This window comes from Cryptomeria japonica, chromosome 8, assembly GCF_030272615.1.
Source record: "Cryptomeria japonica chromosome 8, Sugi_1.0, whole genome shotgun sequence".
Classification (NCBI taxonomy): domain Eukaryota; kingdom Viridiplantae; phylum Streptophyta; class Pinopsida; order Cupressales; family Cupressaceae; genus Cryptomeria; species Cryptomeria japonica.
Window position 1 is genome coordinate 442033523 of NC_081412.1, and position 15520 is coordinate 442049042.

The 15520-nt window shown below is 31.2% G+C and overlaps 1 protein-coding gene across 1 annotated transcript in view; it reads right to left on the bottom strand.

Annotated features, from left to right (window-relative positions):
- Nucleotides 1–1818: 1818 nt before the first annotated feature.
- The window catches only part of LOC131857711 (secreted RxLR effector protein 161-like), a 27605-nt gene continuing 13903 nt past the window's right edge, over nt 1819–15520 (bottom strand). Inside the window, exon 2 of the mRNA XM_059210414.1 lies at nt 1819–2276. Coding sequence (XP_059066397.1) covers nt 1819–2276 — 458 coding nt within the window. The remainder of the gene's footprint in view (nt 2277–15520) is intronic.

A 15520-nucleotide genomic window follows, 5' to 3' on the forward strand; every position in this document is an offset into this window, starting at 1 on the left:
ATGAGATGTATAACACTTGTTAGTCCTTCGTAGTTAGGGATTTAGGAGGGTCAAATATAAACAATCTGTTCTGGTAGCATGAGTTTTTGAGGTCGCTAAGGCTATGAAACTTTCAGTTTTGTACTTTTATTTTGTTACTCTATAATCAATATTAAAAAAAATTAGGATAAAAAAAATGTATTATGAAAAAAATAAACAATCTAGATATAATTTTTTTTTAATCTTTATCTCAAATAAATATAATTCAAAAAGTAAAAAATGAACTAACATTTAAGTAAATAAAATAGCTCTAGATTGATATCCCTTGGCATTTGATAGATTTATTTAAGATATCTGTATTAGTTCATATTTAATAATTTCAAATATATATAAGTAAAGTTATCAGATTTATAATTATTCATAAATTTAATAATTATAAAATATAAAATTAGATAAAAATAGTTAGAAATCAGTGAATAAAAATAGAGTTTGACAAATGTTATATTTATGAAAATTGAATTTGAAAATAATAATAATATTATTATATTTATAAATAAAAAACACACTCTATATATAGAAGTAAAGTCACCAAATTGATATTTATTCATATATTTAATAATTGAAAAAAACATTGGATTTATCAAAAAAAAAACTGAATAAAAATAGGGTTTGACAAAACATTGGATTTATCAAAAGAGAATATGAAAAAACAAAAAGTAAGTTAAGAAAACCAATGATAAGAGAATATTAATGGCTGTAGAAGGTGAGGAAACAGAGCTGCCAGACGTCATTACCATTGGAGCTCTGACTTTGTGATTCTTCCCCCTGTTGAAATTGTAGTGTTTTCTGAATCTTCATCAACTTAAAAATCCGTCCATTTTTGTGATATCTGAAACTTTTACAACCTGAAAATAAATCTATTTTGAGTTTTCCATCGGTTGAAAATTTTCGATCTGTTGTTTCTGGAATGGTTTTATCAATGGCTTTTGTGAATGGAATTCCTGCATATTCTTATTTATTACATTGATCCAAATCCCTATTATAATTTTTAAGTATGCAGAGCAATACATAGACTGAGATGGCGATGGAGTATGATTGTGCATATTTCCACGTTGCCAAAAAGGACTCCACATCGACCTCACCACCCCACAAGTCTGCAACTAGACTTTAAGTTAAATTTAGCACGTGTTGCATGCATGTCAAGAAAACTGGTGATGACCAATCTCTGGCGGCGAAGAAGATGGGAAGAAATGGATGAGTGAAGTCAAGTCTGTTTTGAGGATGTCAGAATCTAACTTCACTACACTTGGAATCCTTGTAGAGGGTTATAGTGAGAGTACGCATGGCATTCTCAATTCTCTTTATTTCTGCCGATTTACAGCAGTTTGAGAATTTCCTACAAACATCATTAGGAACGATATAAAATTATTCTTTATTTATCCAGGCCACCAATCCACATATAAATTATTCTTTATTTATCCAGGCCACCAATCCACATATCCTACCTAAGATTGATTGATCCATTTTGATAGATTACAAATTCCCAACCTATATTAGGAAATGCATAATAAGAGTGATAGCCCAGGCAGAAAATAATAATCTGGAATCTCTGTCAGCAGATAGAAAAAAAATGGAAAGAATGGCAATCTGAATATAATTTGTATTCCCCTAAAAACTATGTTATCCAAAATAAAATAAATAAGCAGATATAAAGAGGAGGCAAAAACAGTTGTAAACTGTTATACAAATCTGCCGGAACAGAAAAACCTAATAAAATAAACTAATGAAAAATTAATCTAAATAAAACTAAACCCTTGATGAGATATTAACATCCCCCCCTTAATCTGAAGGGGTTAAGCCGAGCATTTCTCTGAACTTCTCGAACTTTTCTCTGCCCAAAGCCTTGGTAAGAATATCTGGTTGATCTACAGTGGGGCAATAATTAAGGTATATGCTGCCATCTTTCACATGATGCCAAATCAAATGAATCTTTGTATTGATCAAATGAATCTTTGTATTGATGTGCTTGGTGCGATCATGAAATACTGGATTTTTAGCCATTTTGATAGCAGATTGATTGTCAATGAAGAGTGGAGTTGATGAAATTTGTGGTGTCTGCAAGTCTTCAATAATTCTTCGAAGCCATAAGATTTCCTGAGTTGCTTCAAAGGCGGTCATATATTGAGATTCAGAAGAAGAGGCGGCTGGAACAGATTTCTTTTTAGATCTCCAAGAGATGACAATAGATCCAAGATACATTAAATACCCAGATGTAGATTTTCCATCTGTGGAATCATCTGTATAATCAAAATCGAAATAGCCAACCAAAGAAAATTGGTTTGTCGTGGAGTATTTGAGCCCATAGTGTTGAGTACCTTGCAAATAGCGAAGAATGCGTTTGGTAGCTAACCAATGAGTTTCTCTAGGTTGTTGCATAAACCTTGAAAGAACTCCAACAACAAAAGAAATATCCAGACGGGTAGTTGTAGCATAAATCAAACTACCAACAAGTTTCCTGTAGATAGTTGCATCAACCAATGCTGAAGGGTCATCTGAAGCGAGCTTAAGATTTTGCTCCATAGGAGTACTAAGGGGCTTACAATCAGCCATGTCAAACTTATGCAAAAGTTCACCAATATATTTTTGTTGGGTAATAAAAATAAAATGAGGTGTTTGAGTTACCTCAATACCCAAATAGTAATGAAGATGGCCCAAATCAATCATATCAAAACCTTGCTTCAGTTGTTCTTTCACATTTTGAATATTATTCTCATCAGGACCAGTGATAAATAAATCATCCACATAAACAACAATATAGACAATAATGTTATCAAGTTTTCTAACAAAAAGTGTGGCATCATCAAATTTAAAATGCTAAAAATTCAACTTTAAGAGATACTTGGTAAGTTTTTCATACCAGGCTCGAGGAGCTTGTTTCAAACCATATAATGATTTGACAAGCTTGCATACTTGATGTTCTTTTCCATTGACTGCATACCCATTTGGTTGAGTCATATAAACTGATTCTTTGAGATCACCATTTAAGAATGTTGTTTTAACATCTATTTGGTGAATTTTCCACCCATATTGAGCTGCAAGGGCAAACAAAGCATGAATGGTGGTCCATTTTATTGTAGGTGCAAAGGTTTCATCATAATCTGTGCCCTCCTTTTGAGCATAACCTTTGGCAACAAGTCGGGCTTTGTGTTTGTCAAGTGTACCATCTGCTTTATATTTATTCCTGAAAATCCACTTGCAGCCAATAGGTTTACAACCAAGTGGAGGATCAACCAACTCCCATGTGCCATTTTTCAAAAGAGCATCATACTCATCTTGCATAGCTTTCCTCCATACTATAATATTTTTGGCTTCATTATAGGATGATGGTTCAGAGTCAGTTATGAGATTGAGTTCACCAATGGTCTCCAAGTTATTTGCACTATTGGTTTGAGCTTGGAGCCTTGCTTTGTAAGAGCTTCTTGTACCTGTTTTACCTATTTCATCAGGTCTTAAATCTTTCAATGTTTGTTGGACTTGTTTTGCCCACTTATGAGAAGACTTTGTTGGACAAAAGATGTGACCATTTTATTACTAGATGTTGTATTAGTGATTACTGGTTTGGAGAGTTCAAGCTCATGATGGGTTTCTTCTTGGTCATTGATTTATGGAGCAGGATGAATTAGATCAGTTGGAGATATAGATTCTATATGTGGAATCTCACAAGAGTTTTTTATCCAAGGAGAAAAATTTGTAATTGTATCAAGCTGTTTGAATTTACATTCATCATTTTCAGCAATGTTGGAGGTTTCAACAAATACAACATCACATGTAATAAATAAAGTTTTGTTGACTTCATCATACAACCTATATGCTTTGGAAGATTCTGAATAACCAAGAAAAATACACTAAATACTGTGATGTTGCAACTTACATCTTTTGTCCTTGGGAATTAAAGCATAGCAAGTGGAACCAAAAATGCGAAGATGTTGAATAGAAGGAGGATATCCAAACCACATTTCATATGGAATGGATTGGTGTAATGCAGATGATGGAGATCTATTATGAAGATAAACTACAGTTCTTGTTGCTTCAACCCAAAAAAGTAATTTGATTCTTTTAAAATATAACATTGCACGGACCATATTCATGATAGTTCTATTCATTCATTCAACAACACCATTTTGTTGAGGAGTACCTGGAACAGTAAGATGATGTTGGATCCCATTTTGATGTAGATAATCCTCAAAAAATAGAGAAGTAAATTCTCCAGCATTATCTTTTCGAAGAGTACCAATTTGAGATTGAGCTTGTTTTTCAATCATAACACGAAACCTTTTAGAAATTTCAAAAGCTTCTGATTTTTGCTGCAAGAAATAAATCCAAGTCATGCGACCGTAATCAGCAATAAAAAACATTAAATGCTTAGATCCTCCCACAGAATTTATTGGTAAAGGCCCACATAAATCAGAATGAATAAGCTGCAATTTTCTTTGTGCTCTCGAAGTGGAGCGAGGAAAATAATTTCTATGTTGCTTGGCAAGAATACATGCTTCACATTTTTCAATTGTTTTAGGCAAAATAGGTAAGCCATCAACAATATTCTTTTGTAGGATATGAATGTTATCATAACCAATATGCCCAAGTCTTGCATGCCAGAAAATAACAGGAGATAGACTACCTTCTTGAGTAAGATATGCAATTTTTTTAGAAAAAGAATAAGTGCCATTTAGTTTTAATAATCTCCCATCCTCACATCCAATGAATACAACTTGATTATTTGATTATTTTTTAACAACAACTTGCCCATCTTTTAACAGAATAGAGTAGCCTTGTTGTTGAATCAATACTAGTGATAACAAATTATGTTGCAATTGAGGAATAAACAAAACATCATGAAGCACAAAGTCTAGAAGATTAGGCAACTTAAATCGAATAGTTCCTTTTCCAATAGGTTTGAGACTTGATTTATCAGCTAAATAAATTGGACCACATGCACTTTCATGAAATTCCTCAAAGTAATCACGTCGAAATGTCATATGTTGTGTGGCTCCAATATCTAAGATCCAAGAATCATACCATTTGGCATTAGATGCAAAGTCAGAAACAGAAACCACATATTAATCACCATCACTATCACAAGCGAATTGGGCTGCTCCTTGAATTTTATCATCTGAATGTTTATCATCATTATAAACTTTTGTTTTATCTTTTTACTTAAAAGTATTTTCTTTAAAACTTTCTATCTTATCCAATGACAACTTGCATTCATGTGCTCCATGACTTCCTTTTCTACCACATCTTTTACAATATAATTGTTGCCTATCATTTTGATTATCATTTTTCCTCCATTGACCTCTACCTTTGCCTCTATCATTATAACCTCCTCTTGAAGAGCTCTTATTTAGAGGTTTTTCTTAGTGAGCAAAACAAACAATTTCATTAGTATTATCTATTTTTCTTCCAAAAGCTTTTTCATGTTCAGCCAACTTTTCAACCAATAAATCAAAAGTAATGATTTTCAATTGGTTACTTACTTGAAGGGACTCTAGATAAGTAGAATGTGTTGGAAAGAGTGCCTTAATAAAAGCAGTAAGATAAATATCAACTTTCCCACCAGCAACATTAACATCTTGTTTTATGGCTCTAATTTCAGAAGCCAAACTCATAACATCACCATTTTTTAATTCAAGATTGAACAATTTTAATTGTAATTGAATAAATTCTAATTTTGAATGAGAATCAAATAAATTTTTTAACTTGTCAAGGGCTTCCTAAGCAAATTTGCATCCTTGTATATGACCATATACATCTTCATTAACTGAAGCTCTTATCAAAGCCAAGGCTTTTGAATTTTTATAATTCCAAATTTCTTTTTCTTTAGCATTTGTTGGTTCTGTAGGTTGGCTATCTCCATCACATATTTTATACCATAAATCATTAAAAATTAATGTATTTTCCACTTTTCTATGCCATTCCAAACAAGTATCTTTTCCGGTTAATATTTCCCCAATCAATGAAACAATAGATTGCATTGTAAATTGAAAATAAATGTATATAGAATTTGCACAGTTTGCAAATTTATAAGATTGCTCAAAATCTTTTGCCAAACTTTACCAAATATAACATGATATTAAATTCTTGTAAAAATAAATAAATTGATTTCACCTGAATCAATTTTTGTTTTTGTATTTTGATTCTGTAGAAAGCTGCAATCTTTAGATGCTTCACATAAAAATATACTCCAAACTCCAAAGCTCTAATACCACTGATAGCCCAAGCAAAAAATAATAATCTGGAATCTCTGTTAGCAGATAGAAAAAAATGGAAAGAATGGAAATCTAAATATAATTTGTATTCCTGTAGAAACTATATTATCCAAAATAAAATAAACAAGCAGATATAAAGAGGAGGCAAAAATAGTTGTAAACTATTATACAAAACTGTCAGAACATAAAAACCTAATAAAATAAACTAATGAAAAATTAATCTAAATAAAGCTAAACCCCTGATGAGATATTAACAAAGAGTGACTATTAATAGCACTACAACTAGCAATCGCACCTTGGTGATAATGGGTATGTGGACATGGTATGAAAAGTCAATTAGGGAAAAATTTCGTCGATTTATAAGAGGTGGAATGTGAGGAAAGATAGATATGGAGAAGTCGAGATAAAGAAAGGGAGAGGAGATGGGGATAGAAAGATATAAAAGAGATAAATATATATAAAGAGCAAGGGAGAGAGATAATGAGAGGGGCTGAGATATAAATATAAAGATAGAGGTAGGAAGAAACATATATATATATATATATATATATATATATATATATATATATATATATATATATATATAGAGAGAGAGAGAGAGAGAGAGAGAGAGAGAGAGAGAGAGAGAGAGAGAGAGAGACAAATTCCACCCAATAGACAAAAGTTGATAATGTGGACTATATGATTGCTCTCTAAATTTAGTGTGGGTTGTATGTTATAAAGCTTCATTACTTGCTACCTAAAAAATAGTATAGGATGATATGTAGATAACGTGGATACCATATAGCATAGATTTAATTTTCCCAAAGAGTTTTTAGTGGTAGACTATGTTACATTGTACATTTTAACTGGATAGTGATAAAATTCTATGATGTTAGAATTGATTCCTTTTGTAGTGAGATGAAATGTTCATAGTTTTTAGTATGCTAAATTCTAGTTCATTGGCATTTTGATACGTATGCATTGGAAGAATTATTAGCTATCAAGATTAGAAATTACTTACATCATACTGCACTCTTAGGAAAGTAGTGGCCATGACATTATATCCAACTTGTTCTTTTGAAGATAAGATGCCTCTTTACTCCAACTTTTACACTTTATTTCACATATTAATAGGGAGAGAGGGAGAGAGAGAGGGAGAGATAGAGGGGGGAAGAGAAAGTGAAAGAGAGGGGGGTAAGGAGATAAGCAAAATTGTCTGCAAAGATGATCATGTGTTAAGTAACAAGATTGATGAGCATAGGAATTGGTTACACAATGAAGTTATCTTTTCAAGTGGGCCTAGTCTAGACCCCATTTGTATTTAATCATATTTTTTATATCTTTTTCCATAAAGAGACCCTACAAGAAGGTATCTCAACTCCACTTTTATATGGTTGGGATTTCGAGTTATCTTTTCAAATTGATCCTATCTATCTTTCTTCTTTTGCATGCCTTGTCTTAATTATCAAAGGTTTTAGTTTAATCACTTGTATTTAAATAGCGAGAATTGTAACATTTTTTTAGTTATGTCTTTATTAGAGTTAATTCTTTAAAGTACGATTGATCTTTATTTGACCCAAGAATAATTTTAATGAATTAGATTGTTTCCTTGTGATATTTTAATGAAGTAACTTCTACTTTAAATACACACTCCCTCATAATATTATAATCTAATATATAAAAATGAAAATAACATAATCATATATATATATATATATATATATACTAAATTATATTTATCTTTATACCATTATTTTCCCCTTGATTAAGTATAGAAATTGTTTTATTTTAATATCATGCCTTTTACTCCTCTAGCAACATTTCCTTTACTTATTTCTTATTTTCCATTTTTTCCTTTTCCTCTACAAATATAGCTACATGAGAGAATCCATTTGAAACTACTAATAATGGTACAACAAATTCAAAAAATTTGTGAGACTTTTCCTTCTCATGGACGTGGGATCTTGGCTACAAAGGATATTGTCTCTTTCTTTTCTTCCTCGCTTTCTAGTTTGGGGTCCCATAAATCATAAGCAATTGTAAAGAAAATAAAATACATTGTACATAACTATCAATCTAATATTCAAGTTTTAGTTTTTTCATTTGTTTACAAATTCTCTAGTTGAAGTTAAATTTGAATTCTAATGACAAGTTTATTATTTAGATTACAATTATTGAATAAAAGTCATAGATTTGAATGTGCATTGGCAGTTTCATCTCAAGTTATTGGAATACATTATGAGAGATCTCAACGATGCTTGTCAATACATTTGAGAGTCTCAATCTTGTGTTTATAGAGAGTTTCATATACTTGTAAAGAAGTTTATTCATTGATGAAGCTACAAAAATCACCATATAAACTCAAGGAACCCTAAATCTAGAAATAACCAAGATTGATTTCATTGATTTGCACATTTTTGGATTAGCCTAAACTATTGACCTAAGAAGTAGATGGACTAATGTATAATTTATATAAATATGTAATTTCATTTTATGATCTTAGATCTAGATTTTGGTGTGCACTGGGTATGCCAAAGAGGTTTTGAAGGTCAATTGGGAAAAAATTGGTCTATTCAATCATAACTGAAATTAAACCTTTTAATTGAGAAGATAATCAAGTTTTAATAGCAATAGGGTGAGCACAAGAGTAAGTTTGAGATAGGGCTAGAAAGAGGGTTATATAGAGGTGTAAGAGTGAGGGAGATATTGGTAAAGAGATAGACATAGAGATAGAGAAGAAGATGAAGATATAGTTGGAGTCAAAGATAGAGATGGAGAATAGGGAGAGGAAGATGTAGAGAGAGAGAGAGAGAGAGAGAGAGAGAGAGAGAGAGAGCGAGAGAGAGCGAGAGAGAGAGAGAGAGAGAGAGAGAGAGAGAGAGAGAGAGAGAGAGAGGAGAGGAATATATAGATATGAAAGAGAAAAATAAATAGTTGGAGAGAGATGAAGATATAGAAAGATAAAAATAGAGATACGAAGTGATATATAGAGAGAGGGAGATATATAGTGGTACAGAGAGATAGAGATAGAGGGATATCTAATGAAACAAGTGATAGAGAGAGGAAAACATATATGGATATAGAGGTCCAAAAAGAGGGAGAATGAGAGAGAGATGGATGGATAGAATGAGGCATGTCAAGAGATTGGGGGGACAGATGAAGATGGAGGAAAAGAGGATAGAAAAAAAAGATAGAGCAAGGGAGAGGGGGAGATAAAGATAAAAAGAGAGGAGATAGAGAGGGAGAGACAAAGAGGAAGATATATATATATATATATATATATATATATATATATATATATATATATATATATATATATATATATATATATATATATAGTGAGATAGAACTAGAGAGTTAGAGATATATAAAAAGGGGAAGAGGGAGAGAGGTAGAGATAAAGAGATAAAGAGATAAATAGGGGGAAAGGGGGGGAAAGGTGGGGGAGAGATGGGGAGAAATAGAAAGGAGGTAAGATAAAGAGAGGGATGGCCTAGAGAGAGAGAGAGAGAGAGTGGGGGGAAATTGATATAGATAGAGGAAAATATAGATAGACAGAGAGGTATAGCGGGAGATAGAGAGATATATGTATAGAAAGTGATAGATAGACGAGCCGAAAAGAGATGGAGAGAAATATAGAAAAATATATATTGTGAAAGAGATATGGAGAAAATAAGAGAGAGGGGGGGCAAGAGTGAGAGAAAGGAGTTGAAAAAGACAAGTAATAGAGAGAGAAAGGTTTAGACTTTAGAGAGAGGGAGAGAGATAAAGAGGGGGGGAAATAGAGATAGAGACATGTAGAGAGGGAGGGAGAAATATGGAGTTTGTGTATATACATTAGAGAGAAAAAGTAGAGAAATATAAAAAGAGGGATTGATGGGGAGATAGGGAGATAAGATAGAAAGAGGGAGAGAAGTGATATATAAGGCTATAAAGAGATAGATATAGGGATAGAAAGGATGTAGAGAATACATATAACCTGTAAAATATAGAGGGGGTGAGCAAGAGGGAGAGATAGAAGGAGAGAAAAGGGGGATAGGAAGAAAGAGAGATAGAAAAATGGTGAGAATTAAAGGGGGGAGATAGAGAGGTATAAAGATAAAGATATAGGAAGTGATATATGGGGAGGTAGAGATGGACATGCAGAGAGTGAGAGAGATGAAGAGGAGTGTATAATATCTAGAGATAGTGAGATAGAATAGGGATAGGGAGGGAGAAATAGGTTGGAGTGTGTGTTTGTGTGAGTGAGAGATATATAGATATAAATATAAGGAGGGAGTAAGACAAAATGTGTGTGAGTATAAGATATATAGAGATAGATATAAAGAGGAAGAAATATATACAAAAAAAATAGAGAGATGGGTAGAGATGATATAGAAGTAGAGAGAGAGAGAGAGGGGGGGGGGGGGGGGAAGAGAGAGATATAGGGAGAGGTAAGGAGATATAGATAAAGGAGAGAGATGGAGATGGATATAATAATCAAATGACATGATACCATCAACTTAAATCCTCAAAGACATATGATATCCTTAAATTACTGGCATGAAATTAGTAATCAAAACTCAGTTACTCTTTATTTCTCTCTCGCTCTAAACATTTAATTTAGGTGTTAAGTTGAAACATATTTTATTATACAAATTAGAATAAAATTCAAATATAATTATTCTATAATAAATTAAATTTAAATAAGAAAATATATATAAATTCTAATATCTTTTAATTATTATTTGTAATTCCATTAAAAAACACAAATAATTAAAATACAATTTTAACTTAATTAAAAATCAACCCTTAAAAGAAGTGGAAGAACTAGAATAAAAAAAAAATAGAATATCTAATAAAAAAAGATATAAAATAAAATAGTAAGAAAAGAAAGATTTTAATTCAAAATATAATTATTCTATCATAATTAAAATTTTAATAAGACAAATAATTATAGATTAAATTATAATAATTTTTAATTATTATAAAAAGCCATAAATAATTAAAATAGATTATAAACTTAATGAAAAATTCGCTCCTAATAAATAATATTAAAATTTATGTTTTTTATTTTTTATTATAAAAGATCTATTTTTTAAAATGAATATAATTTAAGCGATTGATTATATAGTCTTCATTCTTCTGCCTATTGATTTCAATAAGTAGGTGGTTCACTTCATATAGGGAATGCTTCAACATAATAATTATAATATAATAAAAAATTTATAGTCAAATATATATTTTCTTAAAAGCATAATCTTGACTGGTTCATGGGTTTAGCAAGGTTCATCCTACAACTGAGGTGGATAGGAGAGGTGAAGAGGTGTGGGCTAGGTCAGAGCAGTGATGGATCAAGATTAACTTTGATGGGGTATCGAGAGGTAACCCAGGCATCTCAGGTGTTGGATGTGTGGCTCGTGATGAAGAGGGGAAGGTTCTCTTCAAAGTGATGCAAAGGTTGCAAGACGGGACGAACAATAAGGCTGAGGTGCAGGTTGCCCTATTAGTGGTGGAATTGGCCAATAACATGAATATCCCAAGAGTGCAGCTAGAAGAGGATTCCAAAGTGGTGGTGGATTCTATTGTGAAAGGCATATCTCTAAGCTGGCGGATTAATAAATTCATATCAATTATTTTCTTAAAGCTCAAGGTTTTTCAAGATTTTTTCGTATTTCACATATTCAAAGAGAGGGTGAATCAGGTGGCGAACTCATTGTCCAATGTGGCATGTGAATTGGATAGATGTGTGATGAGATGGTGGGGGTATGAAGACATAGATGTCCAATGTCATTCTTAATCGATTTGCACATCCACCGTACTTGGTTGTTAATGTGAATTTTGTGATGAGGACATCTAGAATTCCTTTCATGTGTTTCGACTAGCTCGATGAAAGTTGGCAATTAATGCTGATCACTGCTGCAATGATGGTGGATTTTTATGCCATTTGCATTTATGGAGGGAGTGGGGATGTGTGTGACATTCCCTATGTCTTCATCAATATTTTTGATTTGTGTGCTTCGTGGTTTTTTTAAGGAAGAGCTTGAGGCAGGCACACTGGTTTTCCAGATTGCAATGAAGGCCAATTTCACTTTGAGGACCTCCAAGCTCCTTTGTGCATTTTGGGGACCAGTCTCGGAGCATAGATTGAAGAATATGTTCCTCTCCAAGAATGCTCTTTTGATCAGGAGTGTGCAGTTGGTTCTTGGTGAGGAATTGGGAGTGATTGGACACTAGTACCAGACCCATATGGATGCATACTCCCTCATCATGGCATGGGGACTCGACTTAGAATCCTCATGTGAACCAGTCTGAAGGGTTTTGAAGGCAATAATCCTAGAGGAGTTCCTTGAAAACATGGAGATGCTCCTAGGGCATAGGTTTTGATATTTGTGAAGGGGTTTTGGGGTTTCATCAAGAGTTGAAAGGTAAATCCATTCCCTTTCTCAAGCGGCGCGAGAAGGTGAAGGCAAGGTTCAAAGAGGAGGCGAGGAGAGCGTGGGAGGTGTTGAAGTTGTTTGTGCAAATAATGGAGTTGGATGAGGTGATACGTCAAGCTCGGGTAGAAGAAAAGGATGGGGAGGTGACAGAGCAGAGGTGGAAGCTGAGAACAAGAAGGACAAGGGACATGCCGGCTCTTACCTCAGCTCTAGGTAGTTCTTGATGTTTCATTGGGTGCTTGTGTCTGGAATTCATTCCCTTATTTAGTATTATGTTCATAGAACTTGGTTTCTTTGTTGTTGTTTTGGACTGGTTTGGGTAGGTTGACAAGTTTTGTATGCCCTGGTTTTTCTATGTGCACTGCTTTGAGGGCATTTAGTAGGGTGGTTTCTGTTTAAAGATTATGTAACTATTTTTCCTTTTAATAATATAAAAACTCATATTATCAACAAAATATAGCATAATCCTAATTTAATTTTAAAAAATTATATAATTATAATAATTAAATTAATCTCAAATATAATTACTAATTTGTAGTATAATATTATATTATTTTTTATATTTATGTATTATTAATTATAATTAGTTTTAATAAAATAACTATTAATAATTATAAAAGTGAAAATAGACATTTTTAAAATAACTTAATGAAAATAATTTAAATTTATGACTAAAAGCTATTAAAATATTTTGTATATATTAAAATGATTAAAAAAAATTATGATTTTCAAAAAGTATTAAAAAATGGAATGATTTAAAAAATATATAAAATATAATCCTAAAGAACACATATAATAATTAGGTTTAGTTTTTAATAAAAATATTTATAATTAATTTTAAATTTAATTTCATTTAAACTAAATGAAATTCTTATAATTTGTTTTAGTATCTAAAAATTTAAAATAATTATTAAATAAAAACTAATTATTAAAATTTATATGTTTATTTAGAAAAAATATTTTATTTACAATATTATAAATGATAAAAATGAAAAAAACTATTTATAGTAAATGTAAAACCTCCCCACATGAATCATCTTAATAAGTAGTTGAATTAGAATTGAAATTGTAAGTATAAGCAATAGAAAAGTTGATTGTTGATTTTATTGGAGATTTCTTTTGATTGTGTACAAACTTTGTCTCCTATTTAGACTAAACATCGAGTAGACCCATTTTGTTTCTCAAAGAGAATATATAAACATATTTTTGTCTCATATTTAAACAAATCACCCAATCACCCATTCCCTAAGTTGCAAAGACAATATATCTATGTGGATTTTGCTAAAGGAATATATATTATAGAGGAAATAATAGGGGCTTTGTCTCATATATGTTGCATTTTGTGTCCACAATTCAAATATAGTAAATAAAGATAATACAATATATTTATATGGCTTTCACTTCTTAAGTGTTTCCAAACTAATGCTTTTTTGAGAGATTTGATTGGCCAACTACCATAGATCATATGTCGTGAAATAGAAATATAATACATAATGGTGATTTTAATAATTAATTATTTGGTTGTTTACGTTCTATAGGTTTTGAATGTATTCGTAATATATTACATATTAGTGATTTTAATAGATGGTAACTAATTATTTTATTTAGAATTAGCTAGCTTTTAAATATTTATTAAAGTTGTTTACCTCATTTATAATATCTTAATTTAACTATTCGTCTATGTAGAATGTTATGTAATGTAGGTGATCAAAATGAAGATTCATACTGTAATATATCATGCCAAGAGTTAGCAACTTTCACCAATAACTCATATCACTATGGTTGGTCAATTAGATTTGATTTATATAACTTTTCAGACACCATATTTAAAATCTAAATTGATGTGTGAAAATATTGATGTAATATGAAAGTAGTGACAATATAAAATAATTAATCAATTTGATCATATTGCTTTAGCCTTATTGTTATACAAAGATACATTAGGTTGCACAGATGCTTCCAATTGATGTGTGGACATACTCGAAATCGGGTTTATCATACCTTGTTCTTTGAGGTCGACATTAACACATTTGAGTTATTGAATAATAATATGGTGTTTCCATTTGTTAACCTATGATTTAGTTTTAAATGTTTTCATTTATTTCCACTTTCGATAGAGAGGGAGACCAAATATTTCTATACATAGCAATTTCAATAGGAAAAATACAATCTTTTTTCAATAGAAACATCATTTTTCATACACAATTTTTTTGACCATTTGTTTCTAGAGTAAAACCAACATATAAATTGGAAATATCTTTAAAAGAAATTTATAATATTCTTTTTATTCTTTCTAGTGAATTGAATTTTATATAGTTTTGTATGTATTCTTTTTAGTGAAGAAAAAATTCCCATAGAATTGTAGGGCCAGAAAGAAAAGATGGTGATCTAGCCCCTCCATTGCTTGATTCCCTACCCAATTTTTATTAAAGTTTATTTAATAATATTTTCAGAGGTAATTATGAATCATTTTGTCTAGACTTCATGCCCAATTTCATAAAAATAGTAACAAAAATATTTTGTGCAATTCTCCTAATAGATTAGTTTGGTTGAGTTTAATGTGCAATAATCATGTTTCTTCCTCGAAAGTAAGTTGTAAAATTAACTCTAATAGTGTTAGATTGTAATTGTGAAATTACATATGGTTTTTTCAAATTGTAAACCCGTAGTTTTTTTATTAAAATGAGATAATGCTGAAATGTTGTATATAATACTTGTCTCTAAATATTATAACATGGTTTATTGCATCAAGCTTTTCTTTTTTTATATTTATTTATTAATTGGAATTTTTACCAAACTAAATATTATATGATGGGTAAGTGCACAAAGATGGTGGTCAAAAAGGGGGGCATAAGTGGACACTTTTTTTCTGAA